Source organism: Anomaloglossus baeobatrachus, chromosome 4 (genome assembly GCF_048569485.1).
Source record: "Anomaloglossus baeobatrachus isolate aAnoBae1 chromosome 4, aAnoBae1.hap1, whole genome shotgun sequence".
NCBI lineage: Eukaryota > Metazoa > Chordata > Amphibia > Anura > Aromobatidae > Anomaloglossus > Anomaloglossus baeobatrachus.
In genome coordinates, this window is record NC_134356.1 from 10195519 (window position 1) to 10220878 (window position 25360).

The window sequence follows — 25360 nt, forward strand, 5'->3', positions numbered from 1 at the left end:
CGTGGAAACCCTTTAACCCTTACCAAACATGACTTCAGGTATGGACCAACATAGCAGTATTGCAGGTGTATTGTTGGTTTAACTAGTCCTTCAGTACATCACCTGTACATGTTAACATATTCATGTGTGTCCTGGATCTAGTGTAACATTGGGTAGATATACCATTTTTTTCCCAGTGTAAATCTTGCACATACTTTATTGAATATTCATGCACAGCCTTTAAGTTAAAGCCAGGATTGAGGGTGTTTACATCTACATTGATAGTGTTACCATTAGACCATAACAGGTCGGTTGGCACACATGTATAATGATATCTGGGCACATAGGTTCAGTGTCTGAGATATTATTTCCCTGACAATTCTGCCGTGTGGTCTTAACTGGCAATTAATACATTGGTGGACTTATAAGGGTTCCTGCCTACTCGGGGTGCATCACCATAAACATTTAGTGTGGCTATACTATTTTCCCTCCATTTGTCACTAAACTATGGTCCTTTTGTGAAATGTCACCATTTAAAATGAAAATGTACTTTGTTTAATTAATAAAAACAATTGTTATTCATCATCATAATCTGCTCATCATTATGTGTGAGAATTATTGGATCGGTGTCAGCTTGAAATTACAGAAGCAACTGAGGCTGTAAATGTAATTAGATCTTAGAGCCTGTAGTGGGGGGGAGGAGGGAGATGCAGCTGCAGCATCTCTACCTCTGTGTGTCTGTGAGACTGCATGCTGTGAGAGGGGAGAGGGAGCAGCCGTGTGGAGGATGAAAAAGCAGAATATACAAGTTAGACTCAAAAGTTCTGGTTGTATTAACAAAATGACTAGAACAACAATGTTCATGATGTTCTATATCTTTAGGATAAAGGCATCAATTTATGAAATATCGGTAAAAATCTCAACTTTATAACAAGCCGCCTTCAGTTTTGATGAGCACATTGCCTAAGCCAGTCATGACTTGGGTAACGCCTGATCAAAGACCTGTTACAGTCTTGTGAGACTCATCAGCACAGGTTAGAATCCAATTAACTATACAAGACGTAGATCCATGGCTTCCCTGTGAGTCTGTCTCATAGTTCTAATTAGCTTGGATCCTAACTTGCGTAATGCAGGATCAGAGACCTGTTTTGGTCTTGTGATACTCATCAGAACAGGTTACAAATCCAGTTAGCTATGCAAGATGCAGATCCATGGCTTTTCTGTGAGTCTGTCCCATGATTGTAGTTAGCTTGGATCACTACTTGGGTAACGCCTGATTAAAGACCTGTTCCCATCTTGTGAGACTCATCAGCACAGGTTAGAAATCCAGTTAGCTATGAAAGATGCAGGTCCACGGGTTCTCTATGAGTCTGTCCCATGGTTGTAGTTAGGTTGGATACTAACTTGCGTAATGCAGGATCAGAGACCTGTTCTGGTCTTGTGATACTCATCATCACAGATTACAAATCCAGTTAGCAATGCAAGATGCAGATCACTAGCTATGCAAGACGTAGATCCATGGCTTCCCTGTGAGTCTGTATCATAGTTCTAATTAGCTTGGATCCTAACGTGGGTAACGCCTGATTAAAGACCTGTTCCCATCTTGTGAGACTCATCAGCACAGGTTAGAAATCCAGTTAGCTATGAAAGATGCAGGTCCACGGGTTCTCTATGAGTCTGTCCCATGGTTGTAGTTAGTTTGGATACTAACTTACGTAATGCAGGATCAGAGACCTGTTCTGGTCTTGTGATACTCATCAGCACAGATTGCAAACCCAGTTAGCTATGCAAGATGCAGATCCCTAGCTTCCAATTGAATTTTTAACCTGTGTTGATGAGTCTCAAAAGACCAAAACATGTCTCTTATCGGTTGTTACCAAAGTCATGATCCAAGCTAACTATAACCATGAGACAGACTCACAGGGAAACCATGTAAATGACATCTGACACCACAATCTCCTAACCTGTGGTCATGAGGTCACTAAGATCAGAAATGGTCTCTAGTGAGGTGATACCCAAGTCATGTCCAAAGCATAATACAACCACAAGACGGACTAGCAGGAGAGCCATGCAAACAACATCTCACATAGATACCTGAATTTCTGTGCTGATGAGTCTCCTTAAGTCAAAACAGGTCTTGAGTCAGGTGTAACTCCGGTCATGCTTCACACTTACTACAACTATGAGACAACTTCATTGAGAAGCCATGCAAAGGACACCTTACATAGATAACTGGGTTCTTATTTTGTGCTGATGAGTGGCACAAGACCAGAACTGGTTTATTTACCAATTCTTTGGTATAATGATAATCAGGGTGACCCTGCAAAAACTGGAACTGATTTCAGAAGATCCCTAAGATGTGTAGAACCCTGAGACAGACTCACTGGGCAGCCATATATCGGCATCATACATAGCTATCTGTATTTTTAACTTGTCCTGATGAGTGGCACAGGACCAGAGCTGGTTTATGTAATAATTCTTTGGTAAAATGATAACCAGGGTGACCCTGGAAAAACCAGAACCAATTTCAGATGAGACAACCCCTACATTACGTTATGTAGAACTCACAGTGCAGTCTCGGCATCATACATAGCGATCTATATTCTTAACTTGTCCTGATGAGTGGCATAAGACCGGAACTAGTTTATGTAATAATTTTTTGGTATAATGATAACTAGGGTGACTCTGGAAAAGCCAGAACCAATTTCAGATGAGACAATCCCTAAATTGTGCAGAGCTCACTGTTCAGCCATGTATCGGCATCATACATAGCGATCTATATTCTTAACTTGTCCTGATGAGTGGCATAAGACCGGAACTGGTTTATGTAATAATTCTTTTGTAAAATGATAACTAGGGTGACCCTGGAAAAGCTAGAACCGATTTCAGATGAGACAATGCCCAAGTTTTGTAGAACTCCAAGACAGACTCACCGGGCAGCTATGTACCGGCATCATACATAGCGATCTGTATTCCAAACTTGTCCTGATGAGTGGCACAGGACCGGAACTGGTTTATATAATAATTCTTTAGTAAAATGATAACCAGGGTAACCCTGGAAAAACCAAGCCCTAAGGCTACTTTCACACATCCGGTTTGAGCACTGCGGCTCAATCCGGCTGTGAAAACTATGCAACGGATGCGGCGAAAACACCGCATCCTTTGCATAAGTTTTTACATGCGGCCCGTCCGTTTTTTTCCGGTTGCGGCATGCTACTGAGCATGCGCAGTGGAAAAAACCGCATGCGGCGAGCGGATGCGTTTTTTTTCCGCATCGCGCCGCATCCGGCCTCCATAGGTATGCATTGAAAAATACGCCGCAGCGGCCGGATGCGGCGCGATGCGGTGTTTTTTGCCGGAGCAAAAAACGTTGCAGGGAACGTTCGATCCGGCCGCGGCATCGGCTAAATCTGCCGCATGCGGCAAAAACCGGACCGAACGCAAGCCCCTGCGGCACAATACGGCACTAATGTTAGTCTATGCAAAACAACCGCAACCGGCGTTACAAAAGCCGGTTGCGGTTTTTCTGCAGAACGCCTTATTGTGCCGCAGAGCAAAAATCCGGATGTGTGAAAGTAGCCTTAGTTGTTTAGCCATGTATCGGCATCATACATAGCGATCTGCATTCTTACCTTCTCCTGATGAGTGGCACAAGACCGGAACCGGTCTTAAATGAGGTGATACCCAAGTCATTCCCTGATCTTACTACAATGATGAGACCGACTCACAGAAAAGTTATATTCACGGACTTTACCTGGTTATTTTAATGAGGCGACTTCCTAATTAACAAGATTCTGAATCTGCACTGATGAGGTCTACAAGAGTGAAACAGGTCAGTCCACACATATGATTGGCTAGAATGGGTGGATATTAAATTACACCCAAGGATGTCTGGTGACTCGAGAAACGACTTTGCCCGTGGGCAATGAACACGTTCACGCTGCGCTCTCCTATATTACGGCCGTCTTTATTCCATTATAAAGTGCATTGGTTACAGATCGTAGATAGGACTAAGGGGGGATTCACACTGCGAAGAGCGGGGAAGGCAGACAATGAGCCGACGGCACTACACGGAGACAGATATATATATATTCCATCCTATGTCATAAAAAAATATATTGTTTGTACAACTTTATCTCTAGTCCCGGCTCAGTCCCATAACATTCTCTGACATTTTCTGTGCTTTAACGAAAAAAAATAATTAAGAAAAAAAATAGGATTTGTTTTAGAAATATTTGAGTCATTCTGGGAGGTGGCGGCATTGTGCCAGCCGTGTTCACGGGTTTTGTATGTCCAATAAATTTAGTACATTTTTTTGCAATTTTTTGCAATTTTTCTAATTGACGCACATCTACCGCCAGATTAGATTCGACCGGGTAAAATACCGCCATCGCCTTTGGTCTCATACCTTTGCACCAGCTACGTTGGGACCACAATACCCATCCTGCTTTGCCTCTTAATTACCAGTGCATTGCGGGGATTGGCCTTGGAGAGCAGCTGCAGAGCCGGAGGTCGTCCTCCTCCTCCTTCCCGCTCGCTCGTCCTCCTCCTTCCCGCTCGCTCCTCCAGCCGCTTCCAGCTGTGTTGCTCTTGGTAACTGAATGCATTGCTTTAATGACATATGGAAAAGAGGCATTTAAAAAAAAAAATGACTCAAAGAAATCAGTGCCGCGTTCTCGAGTCCCCGCGGCCTCCGACTCCGGGATCCGTAATTATCTTATTATGAATCAACTCTCTTTACAGAAGTCTTACAATAAAAAATGAGAGACTCTGCCAAATACGGGGGGGGGGGGGGGGGGAAGAAAACGGGGGAGGAGGAGAGGACTCGGCCGCCATGTTTATTGCCACTTAGAAGGGGGGGGAAAGTAGAAGAGCGATGGGACCGAGGTGTCGGAGGGTCTCCCTGACAGACCGCAGACTCGCACTGGCATCCTGAGACTTGCACATGGTCCCCAGTGACCCGAGTAGCCGTCAGTCCCACTTCAGGGGTAAATTTTGAGTCTTTTTGCACTTTCCGGGGGCCAACATTAGTTGACCCAGCGTCTCCAGATGGTTTTTTGGATGTGTTTTAATATTGACATCCGGTTTGTGCCTCAGACTTAATTCAATAGACTTACCCCCAGTTTCTAGAGGGGTTGCGAATGTGTCCCATTTTTTTTAGAGCCCCCTATTCCTAAAATGGGTCCAGGTATGGGGATACCAGATCCGTTCCTCACGCCACAGATGAAATCTGCCTCTGCTCCTCCTGTTCTCCTTCGGCGTCCCCCATGAGGGGCTGACGTTTTTTCAACTCTCGGTGGTACTTCGCCATCAGGGAGGCGTAGATACATCCGTAAGCCGCCGCAACCACCATCATGATGCAGACCACGCCGCAGACAACCCCTGCGATAATCACCGTGCCGATCGCCCGCCGGACGCTGGCAGGGCGGTACCTCTGCTTTTGAGGACAGTCTGGACCTGCTTCCGGCTCCGCATGGGCGGGGCTTGATTTGGTGCAGGGCGGAGTTGACCTATCGGCAGTCCCTGAATTCTCATCCTCTAACTGTGAGCAGTAGCTGAACATCTCCACCGGGACCATGCGTATGTCCCTCCCCCGCAGCTCCTTTGGAAGGGTGCACTGCAGCTCGTCAATTTTCCCCCCTGTAGGGACAGTAAATGGGGAGAATGGTTAATTTCGTAAAGTGTAAACTGTCATTGACAATTGCAGAGGGTGATATAGGCACAATATGGAGAACCCTGTCTTCTAAATGCCTGGAGGGGAACGCGCCGTGTTGGGATTGAGGGCGCTCGTTGATATCGTCAATCACGCGGACAAAAGTGGAGACGTAAGCAAGGGGAGAACAGAACTAAAAATGGCGGATATCACCCATCTAAGTACGTATGTGCCATAAAGGCTCTCCATACAGCTCCTACCGGGCCCCTGAGGAAAGGGGCCCCCCAGCTCTGCTTGGCCGTATCCCTTATTTTTATGGATGGAGAGCACTTACTCAAGGTTTATAGAAAGGTGTCCCATGGTGGAAGCACCAGCACCAGGGAGAAGGCCCCCACTTAATTTAGTTTTAGGGCCGATCATCACCTCTGTAGGACCCATGTAGACCATTTCCATCACCTGGACAACATTACTAAGGATTTCTATCAGGTTCCCAGATAAAGAGTTTAAAGAGCCTTGATGAAGCTAGAAGCCAAGACCCCCCCAAAAGTCCCCGTCGATGTGTTGACCTCCTACCTGGTAATGGGACCTGCAGAAACAATGGCGAGCACTACTTCTATACCTGCACCATGACATCTAAACCCATGAGTAGGTGGAGCATATTGGATATCAGGCCTAAAGAAAAGGGGACTATGTGAGGACCTTTTGACCATGGAGCCCCCCGCGGCTTACCTCGGTACGAGAACCACTCCATCCAGTGCTTGAAGTCCCGAAGGTTGCAGTCACACTCCCAGGGATTGTCACCGAGCTGAATGTTCTCCAAACTGCCGAGAGGTTCAAAGGTCATCCGCTCCAGACTCTGCAGCCGATTGGAGCGTAGAGACAACCAGTGCAGGGTGGGGAGGTCATCAAATAGTCCCGAGGGGAGTAAGGACAAGAAATTAAGGGAAAGGTCCAGCCGACGAAGCTGCGGCAGCCCCTGGAGGAGCTCGCGCTCCACGCCGCGGATGCTGTTGTTGCGCAGGCGTATCTCCGTAAGGTTCAACAAGTCCCCAAACACCTGCGGCGGAAGCTGGTCCAGGTAATTGTTGGAGAGGTCCAGGCGGTGCAAGGACGTCAGATTGGACAAGGGGCCTCCAGACAAGGAGCTTATCCTATTGTTGAGGAGCAGGAGGATTCGAGTGTCCGGGGGGATATCCGAGGGGACGGACGTGAGTCCTCGTCCGCTGCAGTCCACCTCCATGCTGCTGCTGTTACAGGTGCACGATGGCGGGCAGGTGAAGATGGACGAGGCGACGCACAGAGACAGCGAGCAGAAGAAGACTGGAGAAAAGGAGAGAGACAAGGACAACGTCAACATGGACACCAGATACATGGAATTATACATGGAGGGTAGTGGGTAGTAATTGCCCCTGGAGTGGTCCTCGCCTGTCTGTTCCCCCCCCCCTTTCTAGTCTGTCACGTTTCCCCCCATGATCGTCCTCCATACACATCGGCCACATTGAAGCAGAAGGTCAGGATGAGTAGATCGGATCCTACTGTTTTTTTGCCGCATTTTCAGCCGTGTTTGAAGCTATATTTAAGGTTTTTCTGAAGTTGTTCCCCCCGCCCCCCCTCCTGGCGGCTGCAGTGAATGGATATTGGATTTGCGGAGCTGAATAGCCGCCTGCCGTGGCCTAGATATTGGGGAGAGTCAGAAGAAGATCAGGCGAGCACAGGTTACCATTGTACAGGAGGTGCCGGCTCGTTAGGGAGAAGTCGTCATCCTTCCCTGTGCCCCTAAGATGCCAGCATTAGGGGGAACGCCGGGTGATGGCCGCTCAGCGGTACCAGAAATGACAGAATCCAGGGGGGCTCTGAGGATGGCAATTATGGGGGACTCTGTGTCCAGCACTGAGAGGCTTCTGTGGCTACATGTTATGGGGGCTTTTACTAGATTTTATGGGACCTGTGGCTGAAGCCTATGAAGTGGTTTCTTTGGCCACCACTTATCAGGACTTCTCTGGCTACCACTTATTGTGGTGTCTTTGGCTGCCACTTATCTGGACTTCTTTGGCCACCACCTCTAAGGGCTTCTGTAGCTACCGGTTATCGGGGCTTTATAGCTATCAGTTACCTGGGATTCTTTGACAACTGATAGGGGTTTCTTTGGCCACCACTTATCGGGGCTTCTTTAGCCACCACCTCTAGGGGCTTCTTTGGCCACCACTTATCGGGGCTTCTTTGGCCATCACTTATTGGGGCTTCTTTGGTCACCACCTCTAGGGGCTTCTTTGGCTACAACTTATCAGGGTTTCTTTGGCTACCACTTATTGAGACTTCTTTGGCAACCACTTATCAGGGATTCTTTGGCCACCACCTCTAGGGACTTTTTTTCTGCAACTTATCGGGGCTTTTTTAGCCACCACTTATCGGGACTTCTTTGGCCACAACCTCTAGGGGCTTTTTTTGCCCACTTATCGGGGCTTTTTTGGCCACCACTAATCGGGGCTTCTTTGGCCACCACCTTTAGGGGTTTCTTTGGCCACCACTTATCGGGGCTTCTTTGGCCACCACTAATCGGGGCTACTTTGGCCACCACTTATCATGGCTTCTTTGGTCACCACCTCTAGGGTTTTTTATTCCACCACATCTAGGTGTTTTTTTCCACCACTTATCAGGGCTTTTTTTTCCACTACTTATGGGGTTTCTTTGGTCACCACCTCTAGGGTTTCTATTTCTACCACTGATAGGGGCTTTTTTAGCGCTCTCTCTTATCTTAGATTGTTTACTATCACTGATTGGGACTTCTTTGGCTGCTACTTATGTGTGGGCCACTGAAGTTGGCACTTCTAAGACCCCTCTGGCTGACACTTATGCAGGTTTTTGTGGCTACCAGTAACCAATTATGGCGAATTCAGTGGCCATCATGCATCTTCCAGTGCTTGTGACCGGCATTCATAAAGCTTAATGTGGCTACCACTTATGTGCTCTTCGCTGACTAGTACTATGGGGGCTTCTCTGGCTAGTATTTATAGCTTGGGTGGCCATCTGGGGGAGGGACATAAACTAATTTTTGCCATTACTATGTCGTAGTATAGAGGGTGGTCTCTGATTTATTTGAAGACCCCCAACCATGTCCCGTGCAGCTCCTCGCCCCCCACGTAACATTACCAGGGCACAACCTATCTTTCTGATGATGTCTCTGGATCTGGGGAGTCGGGAGCCATTTTTGGGCTGTGCCCGCCGCGCTCGGTCCTCGCTCCTTTATGTTCCTATTTAATAGAGGTTTCCGGTTGGCGACGATCACATCTGCCGGATTTACAAATGTTTTAAAGAGCAAGAAAGCGGAATTGGAGAAGTTTGGGTACGACAGCCCCCGAAAATGTACTACCATACAGTACAGCCCCCACAGGGGAGGCCACCCAGCTTTCTACAGGCCCTGATAAATTAAGGGGTTTTTCAGTTGACATCCCCTTTTCCAGGTATCGGAGCTCCGGGGTCTCTGCGGCGCTCACGGTTCAGGTTCTCGCACGGCAGGGTCATTAATAATTAATCTTTTATGGAGACGAGAAACGCGTCGTATTGTTCATAGAGGACGGAGCTGCTTCTCGTGTAACAGATTCCTCAGCAAAGTGACACTGATCCCGCGGGGGAGGGGGGGACGCAGCGACCAAGAAACCCATCCACTCGGCACTATCAATATTTAGTGAGAGGCGTCCCTGCTCCAACATATACTGTATACAACGTACAGGAGGATATTCACCCCAATAATCACCACCGGACCCGGAAACCGGCAGAGGTTAATCTCCACGGGGAGTCAGTCTGTACATACATTACTGATCCTGTATTTATACTCCAGAGCTGCACTCACTATTCTGCTGGTGCAGTCACTGTGTACATACATTACATTACTGATCCTGAGTTACCTCCTGTATTTATACTCCAGAGCTGTACTCACTATTCTGCTGGTGCAGTCACTGTGTACATACATTACATTACTGATCCTGAGTTACCTCCTGTATTATACTCCAGAGCTGCACTCACTATTCTGCTGGTGCAGTCACTGTGTACATACATTACATTACTGATCCTGAGATACCTCCTGTATTATACTCCAGAGCTGAACTCACTATTCTGCTGGTGCAGTCACTGTGTACATACATTACTGATCCTGAGTTACCTCCTGTATTATACTCCAGAGCTGAACTCACTATTCTGCTGGTGTAGTCACTGTGTACATACATTACATTACTGATCCTGAGTTATCTCCTGTATTATACTCCAGAGCTGCACTCACTATTCTGCTGGTGTAGTCACTGTGTACATACATTACATTACTGATCCTGAGTTATCTCCTGTATTATCCTCCAGAGCTGCACTCACTATTCTGCTGGTGCAGTCACTGTGTACATACATTACATTACTGATCCTGAGTTATCTCCTGTATTGTCTGGAGCTGGGAATTTAGTATAGGGGGTGCATATCTGGAGACCTAGTGCTGTAACTTATGCCTGACTGGTGGGGGCGCTGTAACTTATGCCTGACTGGTGGGGGCGCTGTAACTTATGCCTGACTGGTGGGGAAGCTGTAAATTATGCCTGACTGGTGGGGGCGCTGTAACTTATGCCTGACTGGTGGGGGCGCTGTAACTTATGCCTGACTGGTAGGGGTGCTGTAACTTATGCCTGACTGGTAGTGGTAGGGGCGCTGTAACTTATGCCTGACTGGTGGTGGCGCTGTAACTTATGCCTGACTGGTGGGGGCGCTGTAACTTATGCCTGACTGGTGGGGGCGCTGTAACTTATGCCTGTCTGGTGGGAACGCTGTTTCAGATTTTGCACCGGTGCCCGGGAGCAAAAGTGGCTGGACGTTGCGACACTCGTCTGAGCCTGGAGGGCGGGAGGTTCCGGTGCGGCCGCACCAGGGGCACCCGGGGTCACAGAGGGGCCGGCGGGGCGGAGAAGAAGGGCTTTTAATTTTACTGTAAATTTTTCTATTTAACTTCAAAGTGTCTGCAGTGCGATGTATGAATGTTTCATCAGATGAGTGATTAGCGGCTGCTCCTCGAAGCTTCATCCTCCTCTGGGCGACAGATAAATGGATCTGACTGAGGGAGACAGAGGAAGCGCGCGCCGCAGTAACCTCATCACTGCCGGAGCAATGTACAGGAATATAGGAGAGAGGGTCAGGGCCAAGCTGTGCAAACTGGACTTATTACTTCTACTTGTGAGGGTCTAAACCAGCTCATCCTTTCATCTTAACAGTCATTGCTTAGAGCCACCACTAGGGGGAGCTCCCTGTATACAGAGATACATGATAAGATCCTGTCTGCAGCCACCACTAGGGGGAGCTCCCTGTATACGGAGATACATGATAAGATCCTGTCTGCAGCCACCACTAGGGGGAGCTCCCTGTATACAGAGATACATGATAAGATCCTGTCTGCAGCCACCACTAGGGGGAGCTCCCTGTATACAGAGATACATGATAAGATCCTGTCTGCAGCCACCACTAGGGGGAGCTCCCTGTATACAGAGATACATGATAAGATCCTGTCTGCAGCCACCACTAGGGGGAGCTCCCTGTATACAGAGATACATGATAAGATCCTGTCTGCAGTCACCACTAGGGGGAGCTCCCTGTATACAGATATACATGATAAGATCCTGTCTGCAGCCACCACTAGGGGGAGCTCCCTGTACACAGAGATACATGATAAGATCCTGTCTGCAGCCACCACTAGGGGGAGTTCCCTGTATACAGAGATACATGATAAGATCCTCTCTGCAGCCTCCACTAGGGGGAGTTCCCTGTATACAGAGATACATGATAAGATCCTCTCTGCAGCCTCCACTAGGGGGAGTTCCCTGTATACAGAGATACATGATAAGATCCTGTCTGCAGCCACCACTAGGGGGAGCTCCCTGTATACAGAGATACATAATAAGATCCTGTCTGCAGCCACCACTAGGGGGAGCTCCCTGTATACAGAGATACATGATAAGATCCTGTCTGCAGCCACCACTAGGGGGAGCTCCCTGTATACAGAGATACATGATAAGATCCTGTCTGCAGCCACCACTAGGGGGAGCTCCCTGTATACAGAGATACATGATAAGATCCTGTCTGCAGCCACCACTAGGGGGAGCTCCCTGTGTACAGAGAAACATGATAAGATCCTTTCTGCAGCCACCACTAGGGGAAGCTCCCTGTATACAGAGATACATGATAAGATCCTGTCTGCAGCCTCCACTAGGGGGAGCTCCCTGTATACAGAGATACATTATAAGATTCTGTCTGCAGCCACCACTAGGGGGAGCTCCCTGTATACAGAGATACATAATAAGATCCTGTCTGCAGCCTCCACTAGGGGGAGCTCCCTGTATACAGAGATACATGATAATATTCTGTGTGCAGCCACCACTAGGGGGAGCTCCCTGTATACAGAGATACATGATAAGATCCTGTCTACAGCCAACACTAGGGGGAGCTCCCTGTATACAAAGATACATGATAAGATCCTGTCTACAGCCAACACTAGGGGGAGCTCCCTGTATACAAAGATACATGATAAGATCCTGTCTACAGCCAACACTAGGGGGAGCTCCCTGTATACAGAGATACATGATAAAATCCTGTCTGCAGTCACCACTAGGGGGAGCTCCCTGTATACAGAGATACATGATAAGATCCTGTCTGCAGTCACCACTAGGGGGAGCTCCCTGTATATAGAGATACATAATAAGATCCTGTCTGCAGTCACCACTAGGGGGAGCTCCCTGTATACAGAGATACATAATAAGATCCTGTCTGCAGCCACCACTAGGGGGAGCTCCCTGTATACAGAGATACATGATAAGATCCTGTCTGCAGCCACCACTAGGGGGAGCTCCCTGTATACAGAGATACATGATATGATCCTGTCTGCAGCCACCACTAGGGGGAGCTCCCTGTATACAGAGATACATGATATGATCCTGTCTGCAGCCACCACTAGGGGGAGATCCCTGTGTACAGAGATACATAAGATCCTGTCTGCAGCCACCACTAGGGGGAGATTCCTGTGTACAGAGATACATAAGATCCTGTCTGCAGCCACCACTAGGGGGAGCTCCCTGTACACAGAGATACAGGATAAGATCCTGTCTGCAGTCACCACTAGGGGGAGCTCCCTGTATACAGAGATACATGATAAGATCCTGTCTGCAGCCACCACTAGGGGGAGCTCCCTGTATACAGAGATACATGATAAGATCCTGTCTGCAGCCACCACTAGGGGGAGCTCCCTGTATACAGAGATACATGATAAGATCCTGTCTGCAGACACCACTAGGGGGAGCTCCCTGTACACAGAGATACAGGATAAGATCCTGTCTGCAGCCACCACTAGGGGGAGCTCCCTGTATACAGAGATACATGATAAGATCCTGTCTGCAGACACCACTAGGGGGAGCTCCCTGTATACAGAGATACATGATAAGGTCCTGTCTGCAGTCACCACTAGGGGGAGCTCCCTGTATACAGAGATACATGATAAGATCCTGTCTGCAGTCACCACTAGGGGGAGCTCCCTGTATACAGAGATACATGATAAGATCCTGTCTGCAGACACCACTAGGGGGAGCTCCCTGTACACAGAGATACATGATAAGATCCTGTCTGCAGCCACCACTAGGGGGAGCTCCCTGTACACAGAGATACAGGATAAGATCCTGTCTGCAGTCACCACTAGGGGGAGCTCCCTGTATACAGAGATACATGATAAGATCCTGTCTGCAGCCACCACTAGGGGGAGCTCCCTGTATACAGAGATACATGATAAGATCCTGTCTGCAGCCACCACTAGGGGGAGCTCCCTGTATACAGAGATACATGATAAGATCCTGTCTGCAGACACCACTAGGGGGAGCTCCCTGTACACAGAGATACAGGATAAGATCCTGTCTGCAGCCACCACTAGGGGGAGCTCCCTGTATACAGAGATACATGATAAGATCCTGTCTGCAGACACCACTAGGGGGAGCTCCCTGTATACAGAGATACATGATAAGGTCCTGTCTGCAGTCACCACTAGGGGGAGCTCCCTGTATACAGAGATACATGATAAGATCCTGTCTGCAGTCACCACTAGGGGGAGCTCCCTGTATACAGAGATACATGATAAGATCCTGTCTGCAGACACCACTAGGGGGAGCTCCCTGTACACAGAGATACATGATAAGATCCTGTCTGCAGCCACCACTAGGGGGAGCTCCCTGTACACAGAGATACAGGATAAGATCCTGTCTGCAGTCACCACTAGGGGGAGCTCCCTGTATACAGAGATACATGATAAGATCCTGTCTGCAGCCACCACTAGGGGGAGCTCCCTGTATACAGAGATACATGATAAGATCCTGTCTGCAGCCTCCACTAGGGGGAGCACCCTGTATACAGAGATACATGATAAGATCCTGTCTGCAGACACCACTAGGGGGAGCTCCCTGTACACAGAGATACATGATAAGATCCTGTCTGCAGCCACCACTAGGGGGAGCTCCCTGTACACAGAGATACAGGATAAGATCCTGTCTGCAGTCACCACTAGGGGGAGCTCCCTGTATACAGAGATACATGATAAGATCCTGTCTGCAGCCACCACTAGGGGGAGCTCCCTGTATACAGAGATACATGATAAGATCCTGTCTGCAGCCACCACTAGGGGGAGCTCCCTGTATACAGAGATACATGATAAGATCCTGTCTGCAGCCTCCACTAGGGGGAGCACCCTGTATACAGAGATACATGGTAAGATCCTGTCTGCAGCCACCACTAGAGGGAGCTCCCTGTATACAGAGATACATGATAAGATCCTGTCTGCAGTCACCACTAGGGGGAGCACCCTGTATACAGAGATACATGATAAGATCCTGTCTGCAGCCACCACTAGGGGGAGCTCCCTGTATACAGAGATACATGATAAGATCCTGTCTGCAGTCACCACTAGGGGGAGCACCCTGTATACAGAGATACATGATAAGATCCTGTCTGCAGTCACCACTAGGGGGAGCACCCTGTATACAGAGATACATGATAAGATCCTGTCTGCAGCCACCACTAGGGGGAGCTCCCTGTATACAGAGATACATGATAAGATCCTGTCTGCAGCCACCACTAGGGGGAGCTCCCTGTATACAGAGATACATGATAAGATTCTGTCTGCAGCCACCACTAGGGGGAGCTCCCTGTATACAGAGATACATGATAAGATGTGTGTATATATATATATATATATATATATATATATATACACAGACATACACATATATACCCATATACGCACATATTGCGGGTGATTGCTCTGGTGGCCTGTGCGCAGGATGTTGCGGCTGATCTCTCCTCTCGTGCTGTTGGAGGAGTGCAGCTCTGGAGTGGATTATGCAGTACGTGTGAATTAATATTGCTATTTCTGGACCTCTCTGGCTATTTCGGGGGTGTCGGGGGCCTCATGATTGCGCGGCGGCTGCTGCTTCAGATACTGATCGTTCCTGCGCTGGTTGTTGCAGGATCTCGGTTGTGTCATTTCTTCGGGATTCTCCTTTCCATACAATATTCACTATATGTATTTTTTCCTATTAGAGCTGATGATTGGGGGCGCTGTTGCATAAGAGCCAATGCTAATAATCCTCTGCTTGCCGTGGTGGAAGATGGTACTGCAAGTGTCAGAGCTTAGTCTCCAGATCACTGGGTTGTGCGGGGTTAGAGAGACTTATGGCTGCTCTGATGCAGGAGTCTGCGCCTCTGCGGGGATTGTGTCTGGTAATGGGTTATTCCATTGACGGTAATGAGGCTGACCTGCAATACCGCACTCATCCTGTGGACAGGAGGGGCGCTGTTTTTGGAAGAGAATACCCATATCTTCCTAATCCAGGACAGCCCCTCTACATGACCCCTCTAATGTCTGTGTAGTCTTGCCTAAGGGCTGATCAGAAGCTCAGATTGATGCCCTGTCCTTTCCCCATGCTTTACACTGCAGCTCTGCTCAGCATAGGTATATTATCTAGGTCATCTGGCGTCCACCTATTGTCTTATCTGACGCTGCAATTGATGCCCTGTCCTTTCCCCATGCTTTACACTGCAGCTCTGCTCAGCATAGGTATATTATCTATGTCATCTGGCGTCCACCTATTGTCTTATCTGACGCTGCAATTGATGCCCTGTCCTTTCCCCATGCTTTACACTGCAGCTCTGCTCCGCATAGGTATATTATCTAGGTCATCTGGCGTCCACCTATTGTCTTATCTGACGCTGCAATATATGCCCTGTCCTTTCCCCATGCTTTACACTGCAGCTCTGCTCCGCATAGGTATATTATCTAGGTCATCTGGCGTCCACCTATTGTCTTATCTGACGCTGCAATTGATGCCCTGTCCTTTCCTCATGCTTTACACTGCAGCTCTGCTAAAGGTCACATGACTTTAATTAACCCCTCGAGCACCTGGGTGAATCAGATGTTGCCTTTTGATCTCACACTGACCTGTAAAACCAGTCGTTTTGTCCCAGGAGGGGCCACTGAATACCTGAGGATCTCTGCTTGCTGTCAGTGAATGGGCTGAAAACCCATCCTGACCGAATACTTTCCCCAGCGGAGGGTTTGTTACAGGTGTAAGACCCCCATATCACCCGTGATCCAGCCCCCAACCTGACCTAATAGGTTATATTGGATGCCCCCCTCCACACACCACGGCCGCCATTAATGTGAATATCCATCCACTTACATGAGGTCTGCGCCCATCTACAGGGGAAGCGCCTCCGTGGCTCCCGCATCCTGCTGTTCCGCACCCACAGCGCTGGGGGTCTCCACCTTTACATGGGTCAGGCTGTGCAGGGTGGTCCTGGCTGGAGTCTGGCGGGACACAAGAGACACCGTCACATACAGCACAGTCTGATACCCGAATGCCGCACCTGCCGCACCTCCCTCCCTCCCTCACAGCGGCCATTCACAGCAAACTGGCTCAACAACAGGATCAACTTTCTGTACTAGAATTACACCTAAACCTCCAGGCAAAGGGTGACAACACACAGAGGCCCATGTCTGAAGAACCACAAGTATCAGCACGGCAGTTACAGCATTACAGCACATACAGTATAACACTCAAGAGCTGCACTCACTATTCTGCTGGTGCAGTCACTGTGTACATACATTACATTACTCATCCTGAGTTACCTCTTGTATTATACTCCAGAGCTGCACTCACTATTCTGCTGGTGCAGTCACTGTGTACATACATTACATTACTGATCCTGAGTTACCTCCTGCATTATACTCCAGAGCTGCAGTCACTATTCTGCTGGTGCAGTCACTGTGTACATACATTACATTACTGATCCTGAGTTACCTCCTGTATTATACTCCAGAGCTGCACTCACTATTCTGCTGGTGCAGTCACTGTATACATACATTACATTACTGATCCTGAGTTACCTCCTGCATTATACTCCAGAGCTGCAGTCACTATTCTGCTGGTGCAGTCACTGTATACATACATTACATTACTGATCCTGAGTTACCTCCTGCATTATACTCCAGAGCTGCACTCACTATTCTGCTGGTGCAGTCACTGTGTACATACATTACATTACTGATCCTGAGTTACCTCCTGTATTATACTCCAGAGCTGCACTCACTATTCTGCTGGTGCAGTCACTGTATACATACATTACATTACTGATCCTGAGTTACCTCCTGTATTATACTCCAGAGCTGCACTCACTATTCTGCTGGTGCAGTCACTGTGTACATACATTACATTACTGATCCTGAGTTACCTCCTGCATTATACTCCAGAGCTGCACTCACTATTCTGCTGGTGCAGTCACTGTGTACATGCATTACATTACTGATCCTGAGTTACCTCCTGCATTATACTCCAGAGCTGCACTCACTATTCTGCTGGAGCAGTCACTGTGTACATACATTACATTACTCATCCTGAACTACCTCCTGTATTATACTCCAGAGCTGCACTCACTATTCTGCTGGTGCAGTCACTGTGTACATACATTACATTACTGATCCTGAGTTACCTCCTGTATTATACTCCAGAGCTGCACTCTTTGGGTTCTTTTCTTAGATGGTGCTGTCTTCCTTTGCGGTCCGGTTTCTGGGTCCCTCGCCCCCCTCTGCAGGCTTTGCCCCTTCTCTCCTGTCACTGCCTCCTTTTACCCTTCCCTCTGTTTCTCGCCTCGTCACATTGTGTCGGTGCATTTTCCGGACAGGGAGCGGCTGATCTGAGGTGACTGAGGGTCGTGCGCGGCTCTGGGGGGTCGCGGAGGTTCGGGCTGATGATCAGAGTCCTCGGCCCTCGGCCCTCAGCTCATCTCAGAGGCAGAGGTGACCTACATAACGCAGGAACCTACGGGCGCTGCTCACTGCAGCCAATTAGTAGTGTAATCACGCACAAGGCCTCGTACATATCCACAGCAGGACGCACATACTAATGAGCTGCCGGCAGATATCTGCACTGGGGCCACTGGATACATAGCATGCGTCTTATACCCGGACCACCCCCAAATAAGGGGCGTGGGATCCCACCAGAACCTCGGGGGTGGGACTCTGTGCTCCTGGGAGGAGCCTCAGCGCCGCCCACCAGTGATGTCACTCACAATGTGTGATGACATCAGACCTGGGGTCTCTGTGCCCCTCCTGCTGGGGTCTCTGTATGGATCTGCGGATTGTTGGGGTCCTGAAGCTGTGGAGCGGCCCCCCCCGCTCGTCTGTGATGCGGAGGACACAATGTGCTCAGAGGATTTCCGCTGACACAGTAAGCCGCTTTGTATGGACGAGCAGTCAGGACAGATTGTAATTGGCCCTGCGGAGCGGATAATGTGTATCAGCCAGGAGAGGCTCAGCGGACCCTCCATGTCACAGTGCGGACCCCTGCAAACAGCTCCGCATAGCTCTGCTCACCCAGATATATGGAGCGAAGGAGACCCCGGGCGGCCTCGCCATAGAGGCTGACACTCTACAGATAAGGAGACTGCGGCCCAGGCAGATGGCGACATCATCATCATCATTATCATCATCATCATCACACATGGGGCAGCTGCTAGGATCATTCACATCTGTGACCCCCGCGTCCTCTGCTGTTTATAGGGAAGATCCCCTCCTAAATAGCACAGTGGGGTCTAGTGAGGAGGAATTAGGAAAGACGCCTCCACCTGGATATTCCCAGGTATTTGAGGTCACATTCTCCCAGGGCACAGACATTCACAGGGGGGGGTCATTATCAGATGTGGATCATTATCATGGACAGCACTGGAGAGGTACCTGCTGTGTTGCACCTCCTGTGCTGCTGCGGTGCCTCCTGTGATGCTGCAGTGCTTCCTGTGATGCTGCGGTGCTTCCTGTGCTGCTGCGGTGCCTCCTGTGCTGCTGCGGTGCCTCCTGTGCTGCTGCGGTGCCTCCTGTGATGCTGCGGTGCCTCCTGTGTTCCTGCGGTGCCTCCTGTGTTCCTGCGGTGCCTCCTGTGTTCCTGCGGTGCTTCCTGTGATGCTGCGGTGCCTCCTGTGTTCCTGCGTTGCCTCCTGTGTTCCTGTGGTGCTTCCTGTGATGCTGCGGTGCCTCCTGTGTTCCTGCGGTGCCTCCTGTGCTGCTGCGGTGCCTCCTGTGCTGCTGCGGTGCCTCCTGTGATGCTGCGGTGCCTCCTGTGCTGCTGCGGTGCCTTCTGTGCTGCTGCGGTGCCTCCTGTGATGCTGCGGTGCCTGCTGTGATGCTGCGGTGCCTCCTGTGATGCTGAAGTGCCTCCTGTACTGCTGTGGTGCCTCCTGTGATGCTGCGGTGCCTCCTGTGATGCTGCGGTGCCTCCTGTGTTCCTGCGGTGCCTCCTGTGCTGTTGCGGTGCCTCCTGTGCTGCTGCGGTGCCTCCTGTGATGCTGCGGTGCCTCCTGTGCTGCTGCGGTGCCTCCTGTGATGCTGCGGTGCCTCCTGTGATGCTGCGGTACCTCCTGTGATGCTGCGGTGCCTCCTGTGCTGCTGCGGTGCCTCCTGTGCTGCTGCGGTGCCTTCTGTGCTGCTGCGGTGCCTCCTGTGCTGCTGCGGTGCCTCCTGTGCTGCTGCGGTGCCTCCTGTGATGCTGCGGTGCCTCCTGTGATGCTGCGGTGCCTCCTGTGCTGCTGCGGTGCCTCCTGTGCTGCTGCGGTGCCTCCTGTGATGCTGCGGTGCCTCCTGTGCTGCTGCGGTGCCTCCTGTGCTGCTGCGGTGCCTCCTGTGATGCTGCGGTGCCTCCTGTGATGCTGCGGTGCCTCCTGTGGTGCTGCGGTGCCTCCTGTGGTGCTGCGGTGCCTCCTGTGCTGCTGCGGTGCCTCCTGTGCTGCTGCGGTGCCTCCTGTGCTGCTGCGGTGCCTCCTGTGATGCTGCGGTGCCTCCTGTGGTGCTGCGGTGCCTCCTGTGGTGCGGTCACTCGGGCTCCGCTGTGGACACTGTGGAGGGCATGGGGCTGGTGTCTAGACCAGGCTCTGCCAGCGCAGGTTTAATTTCCTGCTGGGGGCATAATCTCCTGGCAAAATACGGCTCAAGCCTTAATCTGTCCTTCTGATTTCATAGAGGGTGGGGGGATTCAGCACATTGCCCCCCTAATCTGCGAGCGGAACTCAGCACGTAACTCAATTACTTCCCACTTTAATTTATTGCGGAGTATTTAGGGTAAAACCTGACCTGTATATTAGGAGGAGGAGAGGTCGGGGTCCTGATGTCTGTGTATTAGGGGGAGGAGAGGTCGGGGTCCTGATGTCTGTGTATTAGGAGGAGAGGTCGGGGTCCTGATGTCTGTGTATTAGGAGGAGGAGAGGTCGGGGTCCTGGTGTCTGTGTATTAGGAGGAGGAGAGGTCGGGGTCCTGATGTCTGTGTATTAGGAGGAGGAGAGGTCGGGGTCCTGGTGTCTGTGTATTAGGAGGAGGAGAGGTCGGGGTCCTGATGTCTGTGTATTAGGAGGAGGAGAGGTCGGGGTCCTGATGTCTGTGTATTAGGAGGAGGAGAGGTCGGGGTCCTGATGTCTGTGTATTATGGGGAGGAGAGGTCGGGGTTCCGATGTCTGTGCATTAGGAGGAGGAGAGGTCGGGGTCCTGGTGTCTGTGTATTAGGAGGAGGAGAGGTCGGGGTCCTGATGTCTGTGTATTAGGAGGAGGAGAGGTCGGGGTCCTGATGTCTGTGCATTAGGAGGAGGAGAGGTCGGGGTCCTGGTGTCTGTGTATTAGGAGGAGGAGAGGTCGGGGTCCTGATGTCTGTGTATTAGGAGGAGGAGAGGTCGGGGTCCTGATGTCTGTGTATTAGGAGGAGGAGAGGTCGGGGTCCTGATGTCTGTGTATTATGGGGAGGAGAGGTCGGGGTCCCGATGTCTGTGTATTAGGAGGAGGAGAGGTCGGGGTCCTGGTGTCTGTGTATTAGGAGGAGGAGAGGTCGGGGTCCTGATATCTGTGTATTAGGAGGAGGAGAGGTCGGGGTCCTGGTGTCTGTGTATTAGGAGGAGGGGAGGCCGGGGTCCTGATGTCTGTGTATTAGGAGCAGGAGAGGTCGGGGTCCTGATGTCTGTGTATTAGGAGGAGGAGAGGTCGGGGTCCTGATGTCTGTGTATTAGGAGGAGGAGAGGTCGGGGTCCTGATGTCTGTGTATTAGGAGGAGGAGAGGTCGGGGTCCTGATGTCTGTGTATTAGGAGGAGGAGAGGTCGGGGTCCTGATGTCTGTGTATTAGGAGGAGGAGAGGTCGGGGTCCTGATGTCTGTGTATTAGGAGGAGGAGAGGTCGGGGTCCTGGTGTCTGTGTATTAGGAGGAGGAGAGGTCAGGGTCCTGATGTCTGTGTATTAGGAGGAGGAGAGGTCGGGGTCCTGATGTTTGTGTATTAGGAGGAGGAGAGGTCGGGGTCCTGATGTCTGTGTATTAGGAGGAGGAGAGGTCGGGGTCCTGATGTCTGTGTATTAGGAGGAGGGAAGGTTGGTGTCCTGTGTATTTTGTGGAGGGGTCACCGTCCTGTGTATTAGGATCAGAGGTCACCTTCCTGTGTATTAGGAGGGGAGGTCACCATCCTGTGTATTAGGAGCAGAGGCCGGCTTCCTCTGTATTAGGAGCAGAGGCCGGCGTCCTGTGTATTAGGAGCAGAGGCCGGCGTCCTGTGTATTAGGAGCAGAGGCCGGCGTCCTGTGTATTAGGAGCAGAGGCCGGCGTCCTGTGTATTAGGAGCAGAGGCCGTCGTCCTGTGTATTAGGAGCAGAGGCCGTCGTCCTGTGTATTAGGAGCAGAGGCCGGCGTCCTGTGTATTAGGAGCAGAGGTGGGCGTCCTGTGTATTAGGAGCAGAGGCCAGCGTCCTGTGTATTAGGAGCAGAGGCCGGCGTCCTGTGTATTAGGAGCAGAGGCCGGCGTCCTGTGTATTAGGAGCAGAGGCCGTCATCCTGTGTATTAGGAGCAGAGGCCGGCGTCCTGTGTATTAGGAGCAGAGGCCGGTGTCCTGTGTATTAGGAGCAGAGGTCGGCGTCCTGTGTACTAGGAGCAGAGGCCGGCGTCCTGTGTATTAGGAGCAGAGGCCGGTGTCCTGTGTATTAGGAGCAGAGGCAGGCATCCTGTGTTTTAGGAGCAGAGGCCGGCGTCCTGTGTACTAGGAGCAGAGGCCGGCGTCCTGTGTATTAGGAGCAGAGGCCGGTGTCCTGTGTATTAGGAGCAGAGGCCGGTGTCCTGTGTATTAGGAGCAGAGGCCGGTGTCCTGTGTATTAGGAGCAGAGGCCGGCGTCCTGTGTTTTAGGAGCAGAGGCCGGCGTCCTGTGTACTAGGAGCAGAGGCCGGCGTCCTGTGTATTAGGAGCAGAGGCCGGTGTCCTGTGTATTAGGAGCAGAGGCCGGTGTCCTGTGTATTAGGAGCAGAGGCCGGTGTCCTGTGTATTAGGAGCAGAGGCCGGCGTCCAGTGTATTAGGAGCAGAGGCCGGCGTCCAGTGTATTAGGAGCAGAGGCCGGCGTCCTGTGTATTAGAGTATACCCTGGCGTCCTGTGTATTAGGATATCCTCTTTCTGTGGCTGCTTGCTCTTCTATATTGAATAGAGCCGTCACATTTCATCTGGTCGGGAACCTGATCCTCTTCGTTGGAGTCTTTTATTCCTTTCTTCGTGTCAGTAAATGACCGGCTGATATGTGATACGTGATGTCCGCACTAATATGTGATACGTGACGTCCGCGCTGATATGTGATACGTGATGTCTGCGCTGATATGTGATACGTGATGTCCGCGCTGATATGTGATACGTGATGTCTGCGCTGATATGTGATACGTGATGTCTGCGCTGATATGTGATACGTGATGTCTGCGCTGATATGTGATACGTGATGTCTGCGCTGATATGTGATACGTGATGTCTGCGCTGATATGTGATACGTGATGTCTGCGCTGATATGTGATACGTGATGTCCGCGCTGATATGTGATACGTGATGTCTGCGCTGATATGTGATACGTGATGTCCATGCTGATATGTGATACGTGATGTCCGTGCTGATATGTGATACGTGATGTCCGTGCTGATATGTGATACGTGATGTCCGTGCTGATATGTGATACGTGATGTCTGCGCTGATATGTGATACGTGATGTCCATGCTGATATGTGATACGTTATGTCCGTGCTGATATGTGATACGTGATGTCTGCGCTGATATGTGATACGCGACGTCTGTGCTGATATGTGATACCTGATGTCCGTGCTGATATGTGATACGTGATGTCCGTGCTGATATGTGATACGTGATGTCTGCGCTGATATGTGATACGTGATGTCCGTGCTGATATGTGATACGTGATGTCCGTGCTGATATGTGATACCTGATGTCCGTGCTGATATGTGATACGCGACGTCTGCGCTGATATGTGATACGTGATGTCCGCGCTGATATGTGATACGTGATGTCTGCGCTGATATGTGATACGTGATGTCTGCGCTGATATGTGATACGTGATGTCTGCGCTGATATGTGATACGTGATGTCCGCGCTGATATGTGATATACGACGTCTGCGCTGATATGTGATATACGACGTCTGCGCTGATATGTGATACGTGATGTCTGCGCTGATATGTGATACGTGATGTCCGTGCTGATATGTGATACGTGATGTCCGTGCTGATATGTGATACGTGATTTCTGCACTGATATGTGATACGTGACGTCCGTGCTGATACGTGATATACGACGTCTGCGCTGATATGTGATGTACGACGTCTGCGCTCATATGTGATATACGACGTCTTCGCTGATATGTGATATACGACGTCTGCGCTGATATGTGATATACGACGTCTGCGCTGATATGTGATACGTGATGTCTGCGCTGATATGTGATACGTGATGTCTGCGCTGATATGTGATACGTGATGTCTGCGCTGATATGTGATACGTGATGTCCGCGCTGATATGTGATACGTGATGTCCGCGCTGATATGTGATACGTGATGTCTGCGCTGATATGTGATATACGACGTCTGCGTTGATATGCGATATACGACGTCTGCGCTGATATGTGATATACGACGTCTGCGCTGATATGTGATACGTGATGTCCGCGCTGATATGTGATACGTGATGTCTGCGCTGATATATGATACGTGATGTCCGCGCTGATATGTGATACGTGACGTCCGCGCTGATATGTGATACGTGATGTCCGCGCTGATATGTGATACGTGATGTCCGCGCTGATATGTGATACGTGATGTCTGCGCTGATATGTGATACGTGATGTCCGCGCTGATATGTGATACGTGATGTCTGCGCTGATATATGATACGTGATGTCCGCGCTGATATGTGATACGCGACGTCCGCGCTGATATGTGATACGTGATGTCCGCGCTGATATGTGATACGTGATGTCCGCGCTGATATGTGATATGTGATGTCCACGCTGATATGTGAAACGTGATGTCTGCGCTGATATGTGATACGTGATGTCCGTGCTGATATGTGATACGTGATGTCCGCGCTGATATGTGATACGTGATGTCCGTGCTGATATGTGATACGTGATGTCCGTGCTGATATGTGATACGTGATGTCTGCGCTGATATGTGATACGGGATGTCCGTGCTGATATGTGATACGTGATGTCCGTGCTGATATGTGATACGTGATGTCCGTGCTGATATGTGATACGTGATGTCTGCGCTGATATGTGATACGCGACGTCTGTGCTGATATGTGATACCTGATGTCCGTGCTAATATGTGATACGTGATGTCCGTGCTGATATGTGATACGTGATGTCTGCGCTGATATGTGATACGTGATGTCCGTGCTGATATGTGATACCTGATGTCCGTGCTGATATGTGATACGCGACGTCTGCGCTGATATGTGATACGTGATGTCCGCGCTGATATGTGATACGTGATGTCTGCGCTGATATGTGATACGTGATGTCTGCGCTGATATGTGATACGTGATGTCCGCGCTGATATGTGATATACAACGTCTGCGCTGATATGTGATATACGACGTCTGCGCTGATATGTGATACGTGATGTCTGCGCTGATATGTGATACGTGATGTCCGTGCTGATATGTGATACGTGATGTCCGTGCTGATATGTGATACGTGATGTCTGCGCTGATATGTGATACGTGACGTCTGTGCTGATATGTGATATACGACGTCTGCGCTGATATGTGATGTACGACGTCTGCGCTCATATGTGATATACGACGTCTTCGCTGATATGTGATATACGACGTCTGCG

At 50.1% G+C, this 25360-nt stretch overlaps 1 protein-coding gene across 3 annotated transcripts in view; it reads right to left on the reverse strand.

Annotated features, from left to right (window-relative positions):
* Positions 1-3927: 3927 nt before the first annotated feature.
* Positions 3928-25360, reverse strand: part of LRTM2 (leucine rich repeat transmembrane protein 2) — a 43420-nt gene continuing 21987 nt past the window's right edge. Inside the window, exons 1-4 of one of the 3 annotated variants that reach the window (XM_075343614.1) lie at positions 18921-19002; positions 16369-16496; positions 6362-6952; positions 3928-5619 (exon numbers count right to left, since the gene is read on the reverse strand). In XM_075343614.1, coding sequence (XP_075199729.1) covers positions 5192-5619; positions 6362-6952; positions 16369-16417 — 1068 coding nt within the window. In that variant the 5' untranslated portion in view covers positions 16418-16496; positions 18921-19002 and the 3' untranslated portion in view covers positions 3928-5191. Of the gene's footprint in view, positions 5620-6361; positions 6953-16368; positions 16497-17677; positions 17962-18920; positions 19003-25360 lie in introns of those variants that run through there. The other 2 variants (XM_075343613.1, XM_075343612.1) reach the window with 2 other exon arrangements.